The 24498-nt window shown below is 42.1% G+C and overlaps 1 protein-coding gene across 11 annotated transcripts in view; it reads left to right on the top strand.

Annotated features, from left to right (window-relative positions):
- TRAK1 (trafficking kinesin protein 1) overlaps window positions 1–24498 on the top strand; it is a 234172-nt gene that overhangs the window by 173070 nt on the left and 36604 nt on the right. For 7 of the 11 annotated variants that reach the window (XM_073630396.1, XM_073630387.1, XM_073630393.1 and 4 more), the window contains 10 exons: window positions 4145–4261; window positions 7267–7367; window positions 11368–11409; window positions 16742–16850; window positions 17643–17721; window positions 18724–18854; window positions 19037–19111; window positions 20612–20749; window positions 22205–22281; window positions 24082–24327. In XM_073630396.1, coding sequence (XP_073486497.1) covers window positions 4145–4261; window positions 7267–7367; window positions 11368–11409; window positions 16742–16850; window positions 17643–17721; window positions 18724–18854; window positions 19037–19111; window positions 20612–20749; window positions 22205–22281; window positions 24082–24327 — 1115 coding nt within the window. The remainder of the gene's footprint in view (window positions 1–4144; window positions 4262–7266; window positions 7368–11367; window positions 11410–16741; window positions 16851–17642; window positions 17722–18723; window positions 18855–19036; window positions 19112–20611; window positions 20750–22204; window positions 22282–24081; window positions 24328–24498) is intronic. The other 4 variants (XM_073630394.1, XM_073630392.1, XM_073630390.1 and 1 more) reach the window with 1 other exon arrangement.

Raw genomic sequence — 24498 nt, 5'->3', positions numbered from 1 at the left:
GTGAATGAGTACGGGGTACATTGTACCCCTACCCATTCACCTAAAAAAAAGTGTCAAAAATAAAACACATTACACATGTTTTTAAAGTCATTTTTAAAGTCATTTATTAAGGCAGCTCCTAGGTCCTCTAGCATCTAAACTGAGTAGTGACATAGGAGTCACTGGTCATGTGACCGGAGACTCGGAAGCAGTGTGAGGAGCAGAGTGAAGTTGGGTGGATACTTTCCCAGGTGTGGTGTGATGAAGAGCTCTGAAAAACATAATTACTGACGTGGAAAGCTTTGCTGATACCCCTCTTTCTATCGCGAGTTGAAGATTGGTGACGAGTTACCCTGTCCAGACCGGTTGATCAACAAGCCTTTTTGACTTGTAAGACGTAGGTCTTTTCAAGTCACTAAGTTCCGGTAAGCCTCCTGATGTTTCGGTGATGGTACTGCCACCCATCTGGATCCTTTGTCCACCTGTGGTTCCTTCGTTATCCATCAACTTGTTGGATGTGACAAATTTCATTTTCGTGTGAAGTTGGAAGTAATTTTCCATCATTTCCAAACGCACAACCCCCATAGACTTTCGGTGGTGGTTTCCTTTTTTCACAAGTTTATTATTTATTCCTACTTTGGACTTTTATATATGAATTTGAGTGGCTGATCTGCCATACTCTCACAGTTTTTCAGATTTATTGTATTTACTTCATTTTTATATTTTGGCCACTATTATTTATATTGTATTTCAATTGATGTGTTGAATCATATAGTGTCACTTTGTTCCACTATTTATACCTTTGTCTATAAGGGTTGTTTAGGTTTTATTTATTGTCTCTATAGGTGTGTTAGCTGCTAATTGGTTTATACATTTGTGTAATTTCTGGCGCAGCGCTGTACTTACCTTCACATTTCCATAATTAATACTAGATAATAATTGTGATCGACCAAAGGATCGAAAAAATGTAAAAAAAATCCTAAAATATTTTTAAGTTTATCTAATCATATAATAAGAGGTTGTCTGAGCTATTGTATGGATGTCTAAATCTTCATTTAACCCTTCAGGGGAGAGTGTGTTCAACTTATAAATCCAATAGGTTTCTTGTTGGCACAAACTAAAGAATTTCTCATTTTCGAGAAGGTTCACACGCATAACCTATTGACTTCTTCTTGTGTCTAGCCTTGTACCATGTTTTTGTACCTAATTGTAGGAACCCAATAAAAACCTATTGAAAAGAAAAGGTATTACGTAAAGTGTATCCATAACCCAAACTTTTTTTGTTGTTTTAAGTAGAGTAGATTTTACAGTTGAGAGTTTTTATTTTTTAGGATGCCTTTGCTCTGCTGGGGAGGTTTGCCTTCACTTTCCCAGTGACACAACAATAAAGCTGGCTATACATGGACCAAATTCTGCTGGTTCAGCAGGGACCAGCCAAATTTCAATCCATGTAGGGACACCCTGGTTGTGCACAAGTTGATCCATTGATCAATTAGTGGTGGAAGGAAAGAAAATTGCATAATGTATGGCCTGCTTTAATGAGTAGAAATCTTACCAAGATAAGGTCACTGGTTGCCAAAGTTGGTGTCTTCAAAGGTCTTCCCACAACTCTTGTTACTGTGTACCATGTTTGCTATAGCTTTCTGTCCTGGTGACAGTGGTCAGCAGGATAAATGAAGAGAGGACATTTTTCTATTAGGGACACATACAGATCTAAAAACCCTGACAGAGGCTCTGAGCTTTCCGTACTCTATCCAAAACAAAGCATAAAAAAGGCTTTGGGACTCTTTCTATCCCTAATGCATAAAACATGAAATACAAAATCCTAAATTTTGGGTTTTTTTTTTTTTTTTCAAGCTAATTTTGCTCTTTTCTTTTCTTTCTCGCTAGTCTATACTGTTAGGCATCATGCACATGGATGTAAATATAAGCGCTTCTGTACGTAAAATACATAATATGCTAGGGGTGCACCGAATGGACTTTTTGGTACCAAAACTGAAGGATGCACTAGGGCGAAAACCGATACCGAAAATTACAGTTATTAAAAAATAATTATATTTTTATATACAATTGTATTATAGTTGACTTTTTAATTAATATCACCAATTTAAATTAATATTAATTTATTGCTGGCCATTATTGGCACCTTTAGTGCAAGAAAAGCTCCGGAAAAATGCAGTCTGTAGTCTCTAACCATCTCTTGTATCATGTGCCCAGTCTCTAACCATCTGATACTGGAGATGGTCAAAGACTGCAGACATGATACAGGAGATGGTCAAAGACTGCAGATATGATACAGGAATGATCAGAGACTGCAGACATGATACAAGAGATTAATGCAGCCTGCCTGTGCCCGTCAGATGCAACCTGCCTGTGCCCGTCAGATGCAGCCTGCCTGTGCCCGTCAGATGCAGCCTGCCTGTGCCTGTCAGATGCAGCCTGCCTGTGCCCGTCATATGCGGCCTGCCAGTGCCCATCAGATGCAGTTTGCCTGTGCCCGTCATATGCGGCCTGCCAGTGCCCATCAGATGCAGTTTGCCTGTGCCCGTCATATGCAGCCTGCCTGTGCCCATCATGCAGCTTGCCTGTGCCCATCATGCAGCTTGCCAGTGCCCACCAGATGCAGCCTGCCAGTTCTCGTCAGATGAAGCCTGCCAGTGCCCGTCATATGCAGCCTGCCAGTGCCCATCATATGCAGCCTGCCAGTGCCCATCAAATGCAGCCTGCCAGTGCCCATCAAATGCAGCCTGCCTGTGCCCATCAATTGCAGCCTGCCTGTGCCCATCAAATGCAGCCTGCCTGTGCCCGTCATGCAGCCTGCCTGTGCCCATCAAATGCAGCCTGCCTATGCCCGTCATGCAGCCTGCCAGTGTCTGTGGATGGAGCCTCACCAGTGCCCGTCATGCAGCCTAACAGTGGCCGAATCAGAGCGGCGATCTCCGTGTGTCACGGAGCTGTATTTGAATTGCCCAGGCCGCAGTAACAATGTTCCGCCTCCTGTGATCACGTCACGCTGATTTAATGTCCCACCATTGGATCAGTGTGCAGTCTTTTACAGGAGGCGGGACATTGTTACTGCGGCCCATGCAATTCAGCTCCATGACATGCGGAGTCTACCGCTCTGTGGGAGGGAGGAGAGGAGGGAGGACTGGGGCGAGCCAGGATGACACCCCCGCAATGGGCAGCCCCGCCCCATTTTCGGCTCCATTATCGGCAATATTTTCCTTTCGGCAATGTGCCGAAAACACCATTTTCGGCAGTTTTTTATCGGCCGCCGAAATTTCGGTGCATCCCTATAATATGCATATATTTTACAGTGCCCTAAAGCCCTAGCTGGTGTGTAATTCTGCTAATTGGACTGTATTAACAGAATATACTGTACACAGACATACGCTTGTAAACACCAATACATTTGTGTACATGCATTTGGAAAATTATGCCCATATGCGTGCACATGGTACTGGCGTTTACAGGTGTACACCCACATATTCTGTCAGTACAGCCCCATGAGCAGAATTATGTATCAGCTGGGACTCCGGCCGCTGCATATACAGGCCATTTTTTATGCGCTACACCCAAATGCCTTTTTATACTTCCATGTGCCGGAGCCCTTACTGGTAAAATGAGGACTTTTTGACTTCTCTTTAAACACAGTAGCAGAGAGAAACTTTATCAGAGGTTGTTGAATCGGTTTAATAATAGTATGTACAGTTATTTGAAGCGTTTGCTGTTATGTTAACATTGATATTAATAATCTGGAGGGATAGTCCCACATGACAGGCCTGTGAAGAAGTGAATTGTAATAAGTGTTATAAATGTTGGGAGGGAATTCTGTACATGTCCGTTCAGCCTTTGTATAAAAGACGTTGTTAAGGGTGTGCCAAAAATATACTTTTTATGGTAGCTGATAGCGACATAATAGGCAATGTCTTTGTATAGGTAATCCATTAATGATACCAGGCACATAGAGACCAAGTTTTGTAGATACACAGAAGCACCCATTTTATTGTTCTAGTGCCAGACACTTGTTTTTCTGTCCTATGTGGTTTGCAGATATCATGTAAAAGAAAAGAACTTTATTTAACACAATAAACTATTAACACAAAATTTCGGTATATACCTGCAACAATAAACCTTTGTATTATGTTTTGTTTTCTGCATACAGAAAGAACGAGATCTAGAGTTGGCTGCTCGGATTGGTCAGTCTTTGTTAAAGAAGAATAAAACCCTTACAGAAAGGAACGAATACCTTGAAGAACAAGTAGAGCATATTAGAGAAGAGGTAGAGAATGCATACATTGTAATGTTATATGACCTTACATACCCTCCTTTTGTAAAGTGAAGATTATGAATATCTCTAATTGCACACATTTAATGAATAGCTTCTAGCGACCTATGTGCACAGTTCATACAAAACCTTCTGAGTGCTTCCAAAACAACTGGTCAGTTCAGAAGACAAGCACATGTCACAGGCCAGCTAGGTATTTTATTTTTATTGTACTACCCTTGTAAACATAAAGGTAGCATTTATTAATAACTTAAAGCTAAACTCTAGGCAAGCGCCTAAATAAATAAAATGCATACAAGGAAACTGTTTTTCCTGTCAAAATTTGTATTTCTGTCCATGAAGTCAAGAAATGTACACAGTTCTGCCTTGTCTGACAGGACAGGAGATCTTACTTTTCTCTGCTGCAGTTAAAAGGAAATCTATGGTCACAGACAGCATACCCTTTAATTCATAACATCAGCATTGTAATATCAATACAAACAATAGTTATTTTTGATAATCCATTGTACATTTGCTAGAAAAATCTCCTTTCACGTTGTGATTGCTGTCTGTTTGCTGGCCATCTCTTTTCACAACTTCCTGGATTTCCTGCACGCTCGCAGCTTTCCCTCTGCTGTTTATTTTCAATTTATAAGGACTACTTATCCCATGGTACCTTGCTGCCTGTAAGCAGTGATTCCCATAGGGACTCTGCCTCCTGAAATTCTTACCAGCACCTCTGTAGTTCAGAAGGCAGGCCTGTGAATTCTGCGATGCTGTGAATACGTGCCACATAATTCAAGGAAGTAAATGTGTGGGGATTTTCACAAAGGCATGAGGTGACAGATGGTTCCAAATGCAACAAACCAACATCTGTCTGGGCCAGCCAGGTGAGTTAATGGAGCTTTTTGCAAAGTTTGAAAAATTTCCTGCCCTGGACAAAAGCATGGACAAATTGGGCCCTAATGGTTGCCTGCTCTCTTATTCGAGCCATTTAGGCTCAAATATCAGCCTATTGCTGCTTAATGGGCCTGAATTTGAGCCTTGAGTGACCCTGTTGGCACCACCTGGCATAACAGTTTTTTAGATTTAAAAATCAAAGGACCCAATTGAAAAATCTGCCCTACACCTGCTATCTGCTACATTGTATTTCAATTTCATTATTTTTTTTCCTGCAGTGGCTTGTGCATCTTATTTTGTAACCTGACTAGCGAGCATCGAGATCTCACACTTTAGACCACTTTCACACTGACAGCGCGGCGGCGTTAGCGGTAAAGTGCCGCTAGTTTTAGCGGCGGTTTTCGGCCACCAACGGGGCACTTTTAACCCCTGCTAGCGGCCGAAGAAAGGGTTAAATACACCCGAAAAGCGTGGTGCCGAATCGCTTTGCAGGCGTTTCAGCAGCGGTGCCCATTCATTTCAGTGGGCAGGGGCGGTGTATACACTGCTCCTAAAACGCTCAAAAGATGCTGCTTGTGGGACTTTTTCTAACTTCCTGCATGCACATCACCCCAGTGTGAAAGCACTCAGGCTTTCACACTGTGGTTGCAGGGAGGCGTTTTTCAGGCATATTACAGGCACTATTTTTAGCCCTTTAGCGCCTGAAAAACGCCTCCAGTGTGAAAGGGGTCTTAGTGTAATATCTGTGTTTGAAAAAAAAAAAGTTTTTGTTATCAAAGGGCCCAGAAATGTGTATGAAGAATAAACAAGTGTGAAAGCTGTATGCTCATCCGACCTCTTTCTCACAGCTATAGCAATAGCAGCCCATAGACATTAGATAACTTAAATATTTTGAAATGCTTTTTTGACGATTCACTCTGTTCATGTGACTGTTGGCTAATACCGGATTGTCTTTTTCAAATGCATTGGCATTAGAATGAGGTCCATTTTTGGAAATCCTGCTAAGTATCCATGAACTTTGTATACTGGAGTCACCTGGGCAAAGATCAAAACAAGAGAAACCTTGGTGCCATATAGCCAGAAAAATTGAAAAGGCGTAAACCGGAAGATAATGAAGAAATTAATTAATCCCACACATCAGATCTTTTATAGACACTTACAGAAAAGTTGATACAGGCCGTAGATGGTGCAAATTTCTTTCCTGCAATCACGGGTTGCAGGAAAAAAAATAGTTTGATTCCCCCATTAACACAGTCAGTGTCGATGGGGGAATCTCTCCTTGGGAGTTATTGTGTTCACCCAGTGGAGGGGCGCAGTAAGCTGTCCCTGCCAGGAGAACACAGTGATTATTGCTAGCGGCTGAAGCCACTGACAGTATTCGCATGTCGAAAATTCATGCTAATTGTACCCAAGTCGATTGATGGATCGACTTTGGTACATTCAGCCTGCCCAAAGATGGTTCGAATCTTGGCTGGTCCCTGCTAAACTGGCCGAGATTCGGACCATCTAAGTCCGGCTTAAGGGTGGCATCACAACAGTCTAAGTCGGGAAACATGTAATACGCAGTATTTTTGTTAATGCGAAAAAGTAAAATGACTACAATAAGAAAAAAATCAATATGGTGTTAGTGCTGCAGGGGACACCCTTAGCAAGATGAAAAGAAAAAAAAATGGCATTTTAAGATGTAGGAGATGCTCTTTTGTAATATTAGAAGCTTTTTTTTGCAATATTTTAAACTCAGTATAGCAGTTAGGACTCTTCTGACATCAACTATGAATAGATATAAACTGCTTCCTTATTGCATAGTTTTTAGCCATCTTTCATTTATTTGTGGCTGATAAAGAATACCCATTTATTTCTGGCTGATTGTAAGTAATCTTGGAAAAAGGTGGAAGGTCTTTTTTGCCCGTTAATTGCCAGTAAATCACAGTATTTTGAAAAGCCAATCGTAGTCATGCTTAGGTTCATCAGGCCTGTAACTTTACCCAGTCGATAGTTAAAATTGAATAAATGGTATGCTTCACTTTTGTCTAAAGAATCCTTTGTTTACATGCTCATTTTCTTTTATAATGAATGCTGTTATTGTATAGCTGACTTTATTGTCTGTTTGTCTTGTTCAGGTATCCCAGTTACGCCATGATCTGTCTATGAAAGATGAGCTGCTTCAGTTTTACACCAGTGCAGCTGACGAGAGCGAGTCGGACTCCATCTGTTCAACACCGTAAGTCAATTCTTGTACAGGGTCTCTGTTATGTCTTCACCAGAGCACAGTAAATGTCACCTTTCCAAAGCTCCACCTCTTCTCATCTTCGTGTCTGCAAAATGTTCGTTTGTATGTAAGGTGTGAGGAGGTAGAAAAAGATGAGATTTACAAAGCTTTCTATAGCTGGACAGGTTATTGTTAGCTCCCTTTGATACTGAGTTATCATACATATTAAACTTAGCAGATTCAGTTGATGTCACGTATAAGCCATATACACATGGACCGATTTCAGTACCCTGACAGGTGAATACCAGATTTGTAAATCAGTTCTATCAATTTGATGTTACCACTGTCCACTTGTGTATTGCTATTTGTGGTTTGCAGTGAAATGAAAGAAGATCAATCATTTTTTAAAGCTAAATTCCAGGAATTCAGCCACTTTGTAAAATGTGCAAGTATACCATGAGTTCAGTCCAACTGGGTGCATGCCACCTGATGGATATCTTTATATCTGACAGATTTATGGCGCGTCAGGATGATACCTATCACTACTCTTCTGGTACTGGACCCTCTGGTTTCAGCTCTTTCAGCTGCCTTCTCCTGCCCAATCGCAGAATGTTTTGTGTTATGCAATGTCATTCACAGAGTACAAATGCTTTTGTGAATGAACAACAGGGTAGGGTAGGGGCACGCAGGGCTGTTGTGTGTGAGAACACAGCATGTCTCCTGACAGAGTTCTGGGAGAGTAGATACATAGCTTCCTCCATAAAACTGTCAGATGTAAATTAAAGAGATAAGTCCAAGAGGTGGTGTGCACATCTTTGGACTTAAAGCAGAACTACGGGGAAAAAACTTTTGTACATGTCCTTGTTGCTGATCTCCTACCTTCACCAACTATTCCATTCATGTTCTTCTGAGCTCTGTAGTCCTCTGCAATAGCCTGCTGATCTTACTAAAAAGCCATTACTGCCCTGTGATATCCTGTTTGTAAGACCGCTGGCTGCTATTCCTCCTGTACACCCAGCCAGCGGTCTTGTCACTTCCCAATTGTAGTTCTCTAGAGCAAGCAGGGATTTCTATTTCCTCCCTGCTCGCTGTAATGGGCAGAGGGGTCTCACAGCAGCCCCCGGTCTGTGCCACCCATGTAGGTGGTGTCCTCCTCGTCCTCCCTCCTCCTCCTCTGTTCCCTGCCAGCACCACCCCCACTCTGCCACAACCCCCCCCCCCACCACCACCACCACCGCTCGCCTCACGTACCGGTATTGTGATAGACAGCGTACTGTTCCAATGCCGGTATGGGAGGCGGGCGGTGTTCTCACATGCAATACCTGTCGCAGCCCGAGATCCCCGCTCTGTCATCCGGATGATTTCTGGTAATGATCCCTGCTCTGCACTGGTGAACACTGATAATCTACACTGATAGCATACTAATAATCTGCACTGGTAGTATACTGATAAGCTGCACTAGTAGTACACTGATATGCTGCACCGGTGTACACTGGTAAGCTGCACTGGTGTACACTAGTAAGCTGCACTGGTGGACACTGGTAAGCTGCACTGGTGGACACTGATAAGCTGCACTGGTGGACATTGATAAGCTGCACTGGTGGACATTGATGAGCTGCACTGGTGGACACTGATGAGACCGCACTGGTGGACACTGATGAGACCGCACTGGTGGACACTGAGGAGACCGCACTGGTGGCACTGAGGAGACCGCACTGGTGGCACTGAGGAGACCGCACTGGTGGCACTGAGGAGACCGCACTGGTGGGCACTGAGGAAACTGCACTGGTGGGCACTGAGGAAACTGCACTGGTGGGCACTGAGGAAACTGCACTGGTGGGCACTGAGGAGACTGCACTGGTGGGCACTGAGGAGACTGCACTGGTGGGCACTGAGGAGACTGCACTGGTGGGCACTGAGGAGACTGCACTGGTGGGCACTGAGGAGACTGCACTGGTGGGCACTGAGGAGACTGCACTGGTGGGCACTGAGGAGACTGCACTGGTGGGCACTGAGGAGACTGCACTGGTGGGCACTGAGGAGACTGCACTGGTGGGCACTGAGGAGACCACAATGGTGGGCACTTAGGAGACCGCACTGAGGAGACCGCATTGGTGGGCACTGATGAGACCGCACTCCTATGCACTGATGAGACCGCACTCCTATGCACTGATGAGACCGCACTGGTGGACACTGATGAGACCGCACTGATGAGCACTGGTGGGCATAGATGAGACCACACTGGTGGGCACTGATTAGCTGCACCGGTGGACACTGATGAGACCACACCAGTGGACACTGATGAGACCGCACTGGTGGACACTGATGTGACCGCACTGGTGGGCACTGATGAGACCGCACTGGTGGGCACTGATGAGACCGCACTGGTGGGCACTGATGAGACCGCACTGGTGGGCACTGATGAGACCGCACTGGTGGGCACTGATGAGACCGCACTGGTGGGCACTGATGAGACCGCACTGGTGGGCACTGATGAGACCGCACTGATGGGCACTGATGAGACCGCACCGATGGGTACTAATAAGCTGCACTGGTGCCCAGAGATGAGACCGCTCTGGTGGCCAGAGATGAGACCGCTCTGGTGGCCAGAGATGAGACCGCACTGGGTGGCCAGAGATGAGACCGCACTGGGTGGCCAGAGATGAGACCGCACTGGGTGGCCAGAGATGAGACCGCACCGATGGGTACTAATAAGCTGCACTGGTGGCCAGAGATGAGACCGCTCTGGTGGCCAGAGATGAGACCGCTCTGGTGGCCAGAGATGAGACCGCTCTGGTGGCCAGAGATGAGACCGCACTGGGTGGCCAGAGATGAGACCGCACTGGGTGGCCAGAGATGAGACCGCACTGGGTGGCCACTGATGAGACCGCACTGGTGGCCACTGATGAGACCGCACTGGTGGCCACTGATGAGACCGCACTGGTGGCCACTGATGAGACCGCACTGGTGGCCACTGATGAGACCGCACTGGTGGCCACTGATGAGACCTCACTGGTGGCCACTGATGAGACCGCACTGGTGGCCACTGATAAACTGCACTGAGGCTGCACTGAGGCTGTACTGATAAACTGCACTAATGGGCACTAAGGATGCACTTATGAGCACTTAAAAGCTGCACTGATAAGGCAGCACTGATATGCTGCAGTGATGTTTACTGGTACGCAGAGTGGACACTGTCCACTGCTTTTCTGACACTGTCCACTGCCAAATATCTGTAGGAGGTGTTTCCACCATCCCTGCAAAGTTTGCAGTCATTTTATATGTCTTATTTCAGTGTGATGTGTATTATATGTGATGTTACATATCAGAGACCGATATTGAAGCTTATTGCGATTTCCATACATTAGAGGGTTGCACCATTATTGTGTTATTGATTAGTAAGTTAGCACTGTACTTTCTTTTTTTTTCTCATACCAACATTTACCTGTCCCACATGCTAATGTAAAGCAGCATGGTCCGGCTCTTTCTGTGTTGCAGCTAGGGATGTTCTCACATACACCATGCAGGCACTGATTGCTGCTAGAAAGATCTCAAAGCTGCAGCAGGAGCAGAAATATTTCTAATACTGAATTACAGCATAGTACAGTGTGTTTAATATAAAATTATGGGTATGTGTCTACAGTTCAGTAATGATTACATAAAGCAAGTAAGGGCAATATGTTTATCTCCTGTTGTGGCTGAAGGGGGAGAGCACAGACATGCTTTGCATTTATAAGACTGTAACCTACCTATCCTGCTGTGTGTTACTGAGTAGTGTAGCTGGCTGGCTGCAGAATGGGGGGCGGTGATTTATGTTGAAGTGGGCTTGTTCACATTTACATGTACAGGCCTAGTGTACCTCCTACATTCACTCCAATCCGAAAGATTCATGGGAAATGTAGTTTTATTACAGTGTAGAGAGAGAGAGAGAGAGAGAGAAGAGGATATGATGTAATTCCTGTTCTAACAGCTCCTCCTTGGCAGAATACATGATGCATTTTTTGAATTACAGAGCTGACTTCCTGAAAATTCAATTAGACTTTTCTCTTCAATGGTAAGGAATTTCACAAATGTAATAACTGTTTAGTGTTTTGTTTGGGGGGGGGGTGTACTAATGGGGGATTTTTTGCCAATCCCGGCGTTCTGCTTTAACTCGTAGTATGCCATCACAATTAACAAAGTGGCTGAGTTCCTGGTATTCAGCTTTATGTTTATTTTAATAAACACAATGTTACATAAAGGAGCTTGAGGTACATTTTTTCCTTTTTTGGTTATCGAAAAATTAGTATTTTATTATTTATAAGGTGGTTTGTTATGCTGACGTGCCCTACTGTTTCAGATGAAGTACTTTTTAAATGATGTCTTCTATAAAGAGGAACTGCAGTCTGCTCAAATAATATGTAATAAAAACATCTTTCAAGTTGTAAAGCACTGCGTAAACTGTTGGCGCTATATAGATCCTGTATAATAATAATACTAATAATCTTTGCCATTCTGAAGCTTCCCTCCAACCACTGTGCATATTATTTTATATATACTGTGATTCTGTACTTGCCAAATATGCTGCAGAAATCAGCTTTACTGTTAGATGTGTTATTTAATGTTCATGTTCTTGTATAATTTTGTTTGAAAATGTTTGTTTTAAGAACATTTGATTTTCTAATTGTTAGTCAGGTACATATTAATTTTCAAACACAGTGATTAACAAGTTGGATTAATGCAGAGAGACCGCTACTTACACAGAGAGAGCGGTAGTCTCTTTTCTTTTCTCTTCTTCAGCCTACACTTCATACATTGAAACTCGGTGCTCTTAAATGGAGTTTTCTCTGTGATGTGGGGTTACATCCTCAATTATTTCATGATTGAACATGATATCCTGCTCCAGGTGTTACCATTCATTTTGATGTTTATTTGCATATCCATATACACTATATTACCAAAAGTATTAGTATGCCTGACTTTTCACACACATGAACTTTAATGGCCAGTGTTAGTCCGTAGGGTTCATAATTGAGTTGGCCCACCCTTTCCAGCTATAACAGCTTCAACTCTTCTGGGCAGGCTGTCCACAAGGTATAGGAATGTGTCTATGGCAATGTTTGACCATTCTTCCAGAAGCAAATTTGTGAGGTCAGGCACTGAAGTTGGAGAGAAGGCCTGGCTCTCAGTCTCCACTCTAATTTATCCCAAAGGTGTCTATCGGGTTGAGGTCAGGACTGTGCAGGCCAGTCAAGTTCCTCCACCCCAAACTCGCTCATCCATGTCTTTATGGACTTTGATTTGTGCACTGGTGCGCAGTCATGTTGGAACAGGAAGGAGCCCTCCCCAAACTGTTCTCACAGAGTTGGGAGCATGAAATTGTCCAAAATGTCTTGGAATGCTGATGCCTTAAGAATTCCCTTCACTGGAACTAAGGGGCCAAGCCCAACCCCTGAAAAACAACCCCACATCATAATCCCCCCTCCACCAACACCTTTGGGATGAATTAGAGCGGAGATTGCGAGCCAGGCCTTCTCATCCACATCAGTGCCTGACCTTATAAATGCGCTTGTGGAAGAATGGTCAAACATTCCCATAGACACACTCCTAAACCTTGTTGACCACCTTCCCAGAAGAGTTGAAGCTTTTATAGCTGCAAAGGGTGGGCCAACTCAATATTGAATCCTACAGGCTAAGACTGGGATGCCATTAACAGCTTAAGGGCCACCCGCCACATTTGTACTATGGCAGGTTGGCTCCCCTGCGCGAATCGCTGTCATTGTACTTCGGCTCGCGCAGTTGCGGGCGGATGCCGCCGCCGGCGCGCTCTTGCACCCGCTGCATGCTGAGGGAGCGTGCCCATGGGTCTATGTTGGCTGCCAACCCGCGATCGCCTAGTACAAAGGCAGAATGGGGATCTGCCTTTGTAAACAAGGCGGATCCCCATTCTGACAGGGGACATGACGGAGATCTACTGTTCCCAGTCATCGGGAACAGTGATCTCTGTCATGTCCCAGGCAGCCCATCCCCCCTACAGTTAGAACACACCTAGAGAACACAGTTTACCCCTTGATCGCTCCATGTGTTAGCCCCTAGTATTAGAAACAATCAAAAATAAATAAAAGTCCCTAAATCTATTCCATAGTTTGTAAACGCGATAACTTTTGCGCAAACCAAATCAATATACGGCCATTGCGATTTTTTTTTTTTTTTTACCAGAAATATGTAGAAGAATACTTATCGGCCTAAGCTGATGAATAAATGTGATTTTTTTTTTTTTTGGATATGTATTGAGCAAAAAGTAAAAGAATTTTGTTTTTTTTTTTCCAAAATTGTCGCTCTTTGTTTATAGTGCAAAAAAATAAAAACCACAGAGGTGATCAAATTTCCTTCAAAAGAAAGCTCTATTTGTGGGGAAAAAAAGGACATCCATTTTATTTGGGTACAGCGTTGAACGACCGCGCAAATGTCAGTTAAAGTGACGCAGTGCCATATTGCAAAAATGGTCTGGTCATTAAGGGGGCAAATCCTTCCAGTCCTTAAGTGGTTAAAGTTCATGTGCAGGTAAAGGCAGATGTCCCAATACTTTTGGTAATATAGTGTATGTAACACTCTCTTCTTTTTATTTGAGTGTATAGCAATATGATATTGGTTGCATTTTATCATTGCCTGTACACACTGACGTTTATATAATAAAAATGTTTGAAAAAGGAAAAAACAGCATAAAGATTTGGATGCAGTTCCACCCCTTTGTTGGTTCCTTGTGGGTGTGAGGCCGTTTTGACGTGTTTTGTAACAAATCTTACTTTCTGCAGGGATGAAAGGAAATGCATGTAAAATGCAGTGGCGCACCTCACCCAGAGGAATGTAGCAATTAGGCTGCTCTAGACTTTAGCCTAAGGTCAGAAGTGCACGCATGTTCAGGGACTGCTAACCGATTTAATGCCCTTCAGACAAGAGAATGAACTGATCTACACATTTATTACATTTTTTCATCACTTTGTTTTACTGAACAACAAGCAAAGAGCTGCTATGGCACTATAAACAAGGCCTCTTGGTAATATGTCTTGGTCAAAGTTCAGCTATAAAAGTTTGTTGCCCTACATTCTAGTAGAAAGATATGAAGAGTGCATGCAGGTTTGACATCTGGCCACGTGGTAAGCATTCTTTCTGAGGTTAATTTCATACCAGGAACACTATCATCACGAAGTTTGTACTTTCTCATGGGTCTCTTTGGTGTAATCTGGTGCCTTTTTACAAACCATACATATACTAACAGTTTAGCAGGCCTGTATGACTGTGGAAGCGACATTAGATTGTAAGCTTCTTTTCTCGCGGATCCTGATGTGGATGTTTTTGTATGTACTTTATATAGCATTGACAGACTACAGGGCACTTTACAAACACAGATGTAGAATAATGTATAAGGCTCCATTCATACTAGCGCGTTTTTTGATGCATTTTGCATTTTGCAGAAATGCATGGGAATTTTTTAACATGGGTTCCTATGGAACATGTTCACATCAATGCTTTTTTGTATCTCTGCGTTTTTGGAAAGGGTCGGGGACTTTTTTCCATGCAAAAAGCAGCGTTTTGCATGTAATGGATTTCAATGGACAAGCATCAAAAACGCAAGTGCACCGTTTTTGCAGCGTTTTTGGTGCGTTTTTGCCGTTTTTTTTTTTTTTTTTTTTTTTTTTAAGACTGTAAAAAAAAATGAAAAAAAAAAAAAAGAAAACGCAAATCGCTGCAAAAACGCCGCAAAAACGCTACAAAAACGCTGCTCAAAAACGTGCCAAGCATGAAAAAAAAACCTCCAAAAACGCTCAAAAGCAACATGCATAGGTGTGAATCGAGCCTAAGGCCCTATTAAACTTGCATTAATTTTAAAGTGGTTTTAAAAGTAAGACATTTTTTACCTTAATGCATTTCCATGCTATATGGTAAAAAACGTTCCAGCATTTTTGTTGCTCCCCCCTCATCCTTCTTATACTGAACTGAGTCCTTTCTCAATCCAGCACTGTGCCTGTCTGCAGCAGCACAGGTCTCTCTCTCTCTCTCCTCTCAGGGTAGCCATTGACTCCTTCTGCTGTCAATCTAATCCTGTGATATGGGGACAGGGTTAAGCCATGCTGTAAGTGTCTATGGACACACACAGTCCTGATTGGGAGAGAGCCCACAGAAGGTTTGCTATGGTGGCGCAGCAGAAGAGGAGCCAGAAGCGCTGGTGGGGGACCCCAGAAAAGGAGGTTCAGGGCCACTCTGTGCAATATCATTGCACAGAGCAGATAAGTATAACATGTTTATTATTTAAAAAAAAAAATTACTTTATAACCGTTTTAAGTTACAAAGTCTTTTCTGTGGCTAACTTATTTGTCAGGCTTCCTATCTGAGGCAGCGTGTGTATAATTTTTTTTTTAAAGTGTACATCCCATACATTACTTGACAAGTGACACTTGCACAGACAAATGTAAATATTGGTTTCTAAATCTCTTGTCACCCAAATTCCTTAAAGTGGTTGTAAAGGCAGAAGGTTTTCTATCTTAAAGAGGAAGTAAACCCTGCAAAGGTAAAGTATAATGGGCTACTGTACATCGCATTGTAGCCCATTGTGTATCACTTACCTGAAACCGAAGCCTACGATGTCACCACTGTCCCCACTAGCAGCGAGCGTCCATCTACACCCTTTTTCCGGGGCTGCAAACTCTGGCTCTGTGACTGGCCGGAGTCGCGTGACGTCACTCCTGCGCATTCGCGCGGGAGCCGCCAGTTGCAGCATGACCCCTATTAGAAACGGCACGATGTGCCCTTTCTAAAGTGCGCATGCACCATAGTCGTCGGCGCTCTGCTTTTTAGTAAATATCTCCTAAACTGTGAAGGTTTAGGAGATATTTCAAGCACCTTCAGCTAAGCTTTAATATAGGCTTACCTGTAGGTAAAAGTGGTTGTACAGGGTGTACAACCACTTTAATGCATTCTATGCATTAAGATAAAAAGCCTTCTGTGTACAGCAGCCCCCCTAACACTTACCTGATGTCCACGAGTGTCTCAGCCGTCCAAGATTCTCCCTCCTGATTGGCCGAGACACAGCAGTAGCACCATTGGCTACTGCTGCTGTCAATCAAAGTCAGCTAGCCAATCAAGGCAGAGAGGGGAGGAGCCGGTAGTAGAAGGATTTATAACCTCCATTGGCCTACAGGCTGTTGTTTGCCAATTTCCAGTCCACTAGCAGGCAGTATAACCTGAAGGTGAATGTCAGTGGGCTCCAAGTAAAGAATTAAACACTGTTTACAAATCTTTTTTCAGAGTGGCTAGGTAGCTGATAATTTCACAATTCTTGAATGATTACACTGTTTAATACAGTCCTAATTACCCTTCCTGTAACTGAAATCTTGTTTTCATAACAGTCTGAAGAGGAATGAATCTTCATCATCCGTCCAAAATTTTTTCCCCTTTGATTCTCTTCAAAAGAAACTGAAAGATCTTGAGGATGAGAACATTGTCCTACGCTCAGAGGTACAGCATCACACATTCTGATTTGCAGCCTAGAGTTTGGTGAATCACTGCCTACCTAGATAGCTATTATGCAGACTGTTGAGCACTGGTGACATCTAGTGATGTAAAATGGGTAGTATTTATTCCACTTTATTCTGTAACAGAGAAAGCATCTTAGTGGTAAAGCTCGGTTCACACTGCCACGACCTGAAAGTCGCGACTTTGCCAGGTGACTTTTTGCCAATTTGAGTACTACTTTGATAGAAGTATAGAATAGAAGTTCCATTGAAGTAGTACAGGAACCTTTTCTAAAGTCGGAGCGACTTCAGTAGTACTAATTAAGACAGCTCTCATTGGCTAACATTGAATTTGATATGTCATGCAACTTGGGGGTCTCACAAGTCAGATCCCAAGTTGCGGCCTAAAACGCCTTCAACATTTCCAAACAAGTCCAGCTCAAGGTGGCTAACTACCACTATCTATACCATGACTTGAATATATTTAAACCTTAGCAGAAAATGTTTGTAACCTTTAACCTGGCAGTTATAATCTGTATTACAGTTATTGGGGTTATGTGTGGCATCATGTGAGCAATAAATGCTATTGGTAATGTCTTCTTTTCCATCAGTCCAAAAAAAAATAAAAAAATACTTTTAGCATGCAGCTTACAAGCATGCCAGACTACTGCAAATCTCTAAAGAATTTGTATTTTAGGTTGGCCCCATTTTTTTTTCACCACCAATAGACTGGATAGATTATTTTGTGTTGTTTTTGGATTGCACAGCTCTGTCTAATATGTTGTCATATTTTCAGGCATGTCACCTGCAAACAGAGACCATCACCTATGAAGAGAAAGAGCAGCAGCTTGTTAATGACTGTGTAAAAGAGCTAAGTAGGTCTCCCTTAAAATTTCAAACAATGTGTATGCTTTATATGCTTAATAGTAAGGCTGAATTTGCTAGATGTGTTGACTTCAAATGACAAAACTGAGTAAGGTTTGTATATCAACCAACAATTACAAATTAATGGGAGTAACAAGGTAGGCGGAGGATAAAATGATTTTATTTTTGCCCTTACAACCTTGTTGCTATGATCTGGTACTTAGAATATTCTCCTGCTCTTGCCATCTTTGTAATAACATGAAATCTACTATGGGTTCACTGGGACATCCTTCTACCACAAGATGCATTGGATTACCAGTAGATGAGCTGCCAAACAAAGCTTCCATAAACTCTTTCAAAGTTTTTTTCTTTTTTTCCTCTTTAATTCACATGTGGATCTATCCATTCTAGACATGAAACTTTTGGTCTTTACACTGATGCTGTCTTTGGTTTACCAATAACCGTTTAACCGAGTGCACCTATTCACACAGCACTATGGGTTTTCTAAAGGGAGGACATAGCAGAAGTTACTTGCATTCATGTTGTCTCGCTGCTCCATCTCATTCAGTTATATGTGTAGATTTTCTCTGAGCTTATTAAATAGGTCTTTTTTCCAGCAAAGCACATAGGCATAAGTTTGAAAACATGCTTATTGGAGCCCAAGGAATGAAAATACAATATGTTATTCTGTCTCTTTACCATAATAATAAAGAATAGCTTATGAAAGACCACTACAGCTCTCTTTTACTTCTAAAACTCCACATCATACAATATGTACCTAATACCTAAACCCCTACTAGTGTTTTCCTTTTTTCTACCCAATGGCTAGGTGTCATTCCAGAGATATTATTAGGAGAAACTGCTTGCTGCCCATTATGTGACTTTCAAAAGATTAGTAATAAGTCAACATTACTGCTGTATAACTGAATTTATTAGCATTAGAGGACTTCAAATAATACAAGCAAGTCTCTGGAATGTATTTCATCTTACAGTTACATAATACTGAATTTTAGGGGATGCAAGTATCCAGATTGCAAACATATCCGAGGAATTGGCAAAGAAGACGGAAGATGCAGCACGACAACAGGAAGAGATCACTCATCTTTTGTCACAGATCGTTGACATTCAGAAAAAAGCAAAAGCAGTAAGTGTAATACTGGTGACTGGTCCTGGACCCTCTACTACACCAAATATTGGGCACGGTTTCTATGGTATCATTTATTTTTAAGAGCAAATGGATTAAGCTGAATATTTTTTTACTGTGTATTGATTTTTAAATCCTGCAGTGTTTTCTTGAGTGTATTATATTTGTCTGCTTGCTTGCAGTATGCAGTGGAAAATGAGGAACTGGTACAACACTTAGGAGCTGCCAAAGATGCTCAGCGGCAACTTACAGCAGAGGTACAGTTGTTGTAGTGTTCAAAAGAACCTGTCATAACTAGGAAGATGTAGACATATGAATATTTTACACCTATTTATTGCATTTGTACCGGCTTGTGTATGGAGGATTTAAATTTACCCATTTTGTTTGTGTTGTTTTGGCCATGTTTATGCTGGAATTTCAGGGACAGGACAGCTGCTACCTGCTAACTACCTGTCTTGACTCACTGTACATTGAGAAGGTGGGAGACAGTGTGCAAGGTCAGACAATTGGTGGGCCAGCAATTGTCCGATATTGGTAGACCCTCTGATTGCTTCATACTGGGTATACACAACTTGTATTGGGTTAGGTGTGTGTTGATGCATTTTAAACCTACTTGAGTTGATGCTCATCAACATGAGTTGTGGATGAATGCTCTGCATTTAGGTACACTTTTTCTTTTGGTTCACAACAGCTAAAATATTTTATTTTTTTATATCTATAATGCACCTTGCAGTGATCTGTGATGTGTTTGCTTAAATGCAGCATGTTCTATTCTCACCCACAGCACACCAATGCAGAGCATTGGACCAATTTGAAAACAATGGATTTCAATTTGTCATTGCATTAAGCTTGCATTGAGCAACACAGCCCAGCACATTTTGGGAATGTTTTCATAGTAACCATGGCCTGACTACAGACTTTGTGGTTATTAGATGCTGATGTTTACTGTCTGTCCTACAGATACCCGTACATATACTTCATATATTTTATTTTATTTTTTTGTAGATGGCTGATTTTAAGTATAATACTTAAAGGTTAGGTTCACCTTTTGTAACATGTTACATGTCACACTCATATTCCAAGTGTAACATGTTACTGTTGCAGCAGCGCCCCCCGTCCTCCTTTGTGACAGTGAGCAGGGGATCTTCTCCTCCCTCTCGCCCACCCAGCCACATCATTCATTCATAAAGTTCTGTGAATGTGAAACTACAAGTACTGACTGACGGCCTTTGCAGAAATAATATGTAACATGCTCCAGGTCTGACCCCAGGCCCCCCCCCCCACCCCCATGGCAGCAGGCAGGGGATCTTCTGTTGTAGTAGACTGCTTATAGTTCTGAGTGAACTTCAAGGGCATTGATGAGCGCTCCCGTAGTTCATTGACACTTCCTCCAGCTTTGTAACTGTCTGCCTATATGGAGGTTCAGGCAGGCAAGCTGGAGGCAGTGTCTGCAGGAGCCTGATATTGTACCTGTGATCTACTGGTCATGGATACAATTCTCTGCATCCTTATCAGAAAAAAATAAATAAATGCACATATTTTTGCTGGGAAAAAAAGGTTTTATTATTTTTTATCTTAAAGGTGTCCTTTAAAATGAAAGATGATGACCAATGCCAGGCACTGATCTTTGTATACAGGTCACCAGACTTCTAATAGAACAATCATTTATCTATATATTTTCACTCAGTTGATTGTAACCAAATTAATATCAGAATTTTTAGCAAATTAACTCTTGTTCTTTATTTCATTGTATACAGCTGCGGGAGCTGGAGGACAAGTATGCAGAGTGCATGGAAATGCTTCATGAGGCACAGGAAGAGCTGAAGAACCTTAGAAATAAAACCATGCCAAATGTCATTTCTCGACGTTATCATAACATAGGTGTATTTCCTATGGTAAGATCTTTTTTTTTTTTTTTTTTTTTATATGAGTACGGTAAACTGATTTGTTTAATGATTATTTGACATGGTTGATTTCTTGCACTTGTCTATGAAGGCCTTGTTACATGCCTGGCGACCACAGTTGGGGTGTTTCCCTTCCAGATATCCCAGCTTTGTTTTCCCAGTATTGGCTGTGACCCACTTTGCTTTTCTCGCTAGACTAGATGTGCTGGTGTCTATCATTTTCTTGTATGAAGTACTGACTTTAACTATTTAGCTTTTAAGTACTATGTGTTGCAGTGAATCAGATAAGGTCTAAAACATTTATAGGGTAACAACAATGCTGAAGTGCAGGCATCTTGTAAGTGACTATGTTCATCAAATTGAACTCTGTGTCCCCAGTAGAGGTTCTGCGATTTGACAGCTAAATGACAGGACCTGACTTATTATACAAACATACATATTCACCTAAGTGGCTGCAATATCAGTCCAATGCTGCAGCTGTCCCCCGCTGCCATTACGTCGAGTACTGACCAATCAAATACAACTTAATTCTCAGGTGCGCTCTGAGCAAAGTGCTGTGACAGTCAGTCACTGCTCTGCGCTCTGCCCTCCAGCGCTCACTGGAGGGGGTGGGAGTGGCTAGTTCAGCCTTTTAGCAGCATGCTGAGAGGCTGAGCCAGCTGCTGGTCAGGCATGTGGGTGGATCCCGATGTTCTTGTCAGGATCCCTGCAGAGCTTGGACCAGCTCGGTGATGTCAGCCAATGCAGATTTTAGCTCGCTGTCTGCTGGCTGAATCTGGTTCACAGGAGTGCATAACTAAGTGTATTCCTGTAAACCACAGAAGACATATGGCCAAATAAGCTTTGGCCATACTTCTCCTTTAACTTAGACAAGAGCTAGGATCCTAGGGGCTCCATGGAGATGTACTTTGCCTTTTAGAATGCATGTTGTACTTTGTTATATTTTGATCGTCACAAACTGATTTATTTGGCTTTGTGTGATCTCACTATCTGCAAATGAATGTAAAGTTTGATAATAACAAAGCTTTTTTCATAGAACTGGCATGACCTACCATATTGACTGACCTCATTGTACTCTCTTACTCAACACCATACTATGGCAAATCATTGCTATCACACTCAGTCTGTAGCCACCAGTTTTGATGTAATGCACAATGAAAGTAAACAATGTGAAAATACACAGTAATTTTTTTCTAGGATCACATGGGGATTGTGCGAGATTGTATGAGCATTACCTAATTTTTTTACTTGCATTGTTCATTTTTATATGGAAGTGTTGGCTGTAGGCCTCATGACTATAGTTTTGTAGTGTTTATTATCTTGTGGCCAGTGTTTGCCCTTTCATCTCTGTGGTTATCATCATACAGTCAGCAGCAGGTATTATGCGTAATGTGTTGGTCGCGGTAACCAATACCCTTCTAATTACTTATTCTTGTTATATTTCAGGACTCCTTAGCAGCTGAGATAGAGGGATCGATGAGGAAAGAGCTCCAGATAGATGAGCCGGACTCCTCTGAAATGAAGTAGGACACATTTTCCATTGCTGATAGATAAAATAACCATCAGTATTACTCAGAAACAATGCATATTTGAAAAAGCAGGAATTGATTAGCTATGAGCATTGCATTATTTTGTCCAACGCCCATCCAAAGTCCATTTCCTACTTAATACCTTGGGTGTATGCAGAAAGCAAGAACTTTTTACCATGTTCAAATCTTTTTGTTTGGCAGTGAAGCAGATTGGTTTAGATTATTGTGTGTACCACCCAAACATTGGTTCCATTGTGCAAATCTTGCTGTGATGAATAAATTGGTTATTTTATCCATAAACAAATACATGGAATTAGGCAGTATTTTCTAATTGCTGCCTAGTTCAATTAATGGAGCGAACACTCAGATGAGGTGGAGATGTCTGATGTCACTACCCCACCTCTCCAACTTGTATATGACTATATGCGTTCCATTTTTCAACTAATGTAAACGCTTAAATCAATACTTTAATGCTTCACCAAAATACTTGGTTTACGGGATTAGCCTTTGTGTGGGGGATTAGCCACTGTGTGGGGGAAACATTTTTTAGGACTGTAGTGCCAATGAATGAAAGCCATTTTCAGATTACATAAGATGGTAATGGTGATGTTACCACCCCCCTCTCCACCTCGTCCAACACAAAATGTCTTGCATTCATTGGGGAAATTTAAGGTGTTCTGTGACTGGCGCCCCCTGTGGTTACTATGCAGCAGGGCAGCATTTGACCTGAAAGACAGCAGTGATCACTATAGTAGCAGCAATTACTACAGTGACTTCCACAGATATGGAATATGCATGGGACAGAGGCTTTTGGAAGGGACTGCAGGGTAGCCTCTTGCCTACTGATTATGGGTCCTGGCATTTGAGGGAGCTACGAGCATTCAGGAAGATGTCCTGTTATATAACGCAAGAGGACATTTTAACAGTGAGTGAAGCCATGATGGTCTCTACCAACTTGAAACTGGATGTGAAAAGAAAGCTGGTTAATGAGATTTGGACAGCCCTGGGTCTCATGAAAGACAGCAGTGATCACTGTAGTAGCAGCAACGACTACAGTGGCTTCCAGCTTCCACAAGGATCCCACAGGTATGGAATATAAATCCTTACATTGGTCCAGGCTGAACTAATGTAACTATGCAATAAAATCCATACCTAAGTTCAGCTTTAAAAGCATGCATTATGCTATTGTACATTGCATAAAGTTTGAGTATACTTCTGCACAAAGTATACTTACTCTGTTTGCCCACTTATCCCTGACATTAGCTAACCCTCCATCCTTTGCCTTGGATTCATACTTACTGAAGGAAAGGATGGTCCCGTAGGTCTCTGTGGGAGCTACTGCACATGTTCTGGCAGCAGAATCTCCAGTCCATTAGGAAGTAAACAATCAGTTGGCCGTGGTTGCAAGAACTCTTACGTAGGCAGCGGATTTGGGTTTAAAGTTGGGATAAATGGTAAGTATACCTTGTTCAAAAGTATCCTTACTTTTTAAGGCTTTATTCTATTGCTTTTACATTAGTTGAAAAATGTCATTCATATAGTCATCGTATATCATTAAATAAGGCGTTGTGTAGAACACTGTTGATTTTCAAAGTACAGCAGCACATACCAGCCAATCACATTTGATATTACTGATAGTGGAGAATTTAAAGGAGAAGTTTTATATAGTATGGCTAACTGCACTCAGCATATTGTCTTTCTGAATAAACCTAATAAAATACTAGCGTGCAGAAAATGATTGTGATCATGAATAATACCAATGACTGGCATGAGACCCATCCTTCTCTCTACTAGTGGCAATCATCAGAAGCGTGTGTTTGAGACGGTGAAGAACGTGAACCAGGTAGTAAAGCAGAGATCTCTGGCTCCTTCTCCAATGAACATCCCAGGCTCTAACCAATCATCTGCTATGAACTCTCTAATGTCAAGCTGTGTCAGCACACCACGCTCCAGCCTTTATGGAGGGGATATCTCTAACATAGTTATTGATAACAAAACTAATAGCATTATCCTGGAAACGGCGGAGTCAACTGATAACAGGTTAGTTGAGTGCATGCAAATACTATATGCAATGATCAGCCAAGCTCTTACATTTTTTTCTATAACACACCATGTAGGCTAAATTCACAAAGAAGCTGTACACAAGGTTAAGAATCTTTTTTATTTTATTTTTTTTTTAATTTTATTTTTTTAAAACAAGGATTTTTTTTT

The sequence above is a fragment of the Aquarana catesbeiana genome, linkage group LG05 (assembly GCF_042186555.1).
Source record: "Aquarana catesbeiana isolate 2022-GZ linkage group LG05, ASM4218655v1, whole genome shotgun sequence".
Lineage (NCBI taxonomy): Eukaryota > Metazoa > Chordata > Amphibia > Anura > Ranidae > Aquarana > Aquarana catesbeiana.
This window is presented reverse-complemented; position numbering and strand designations above follow the sequence as displayed.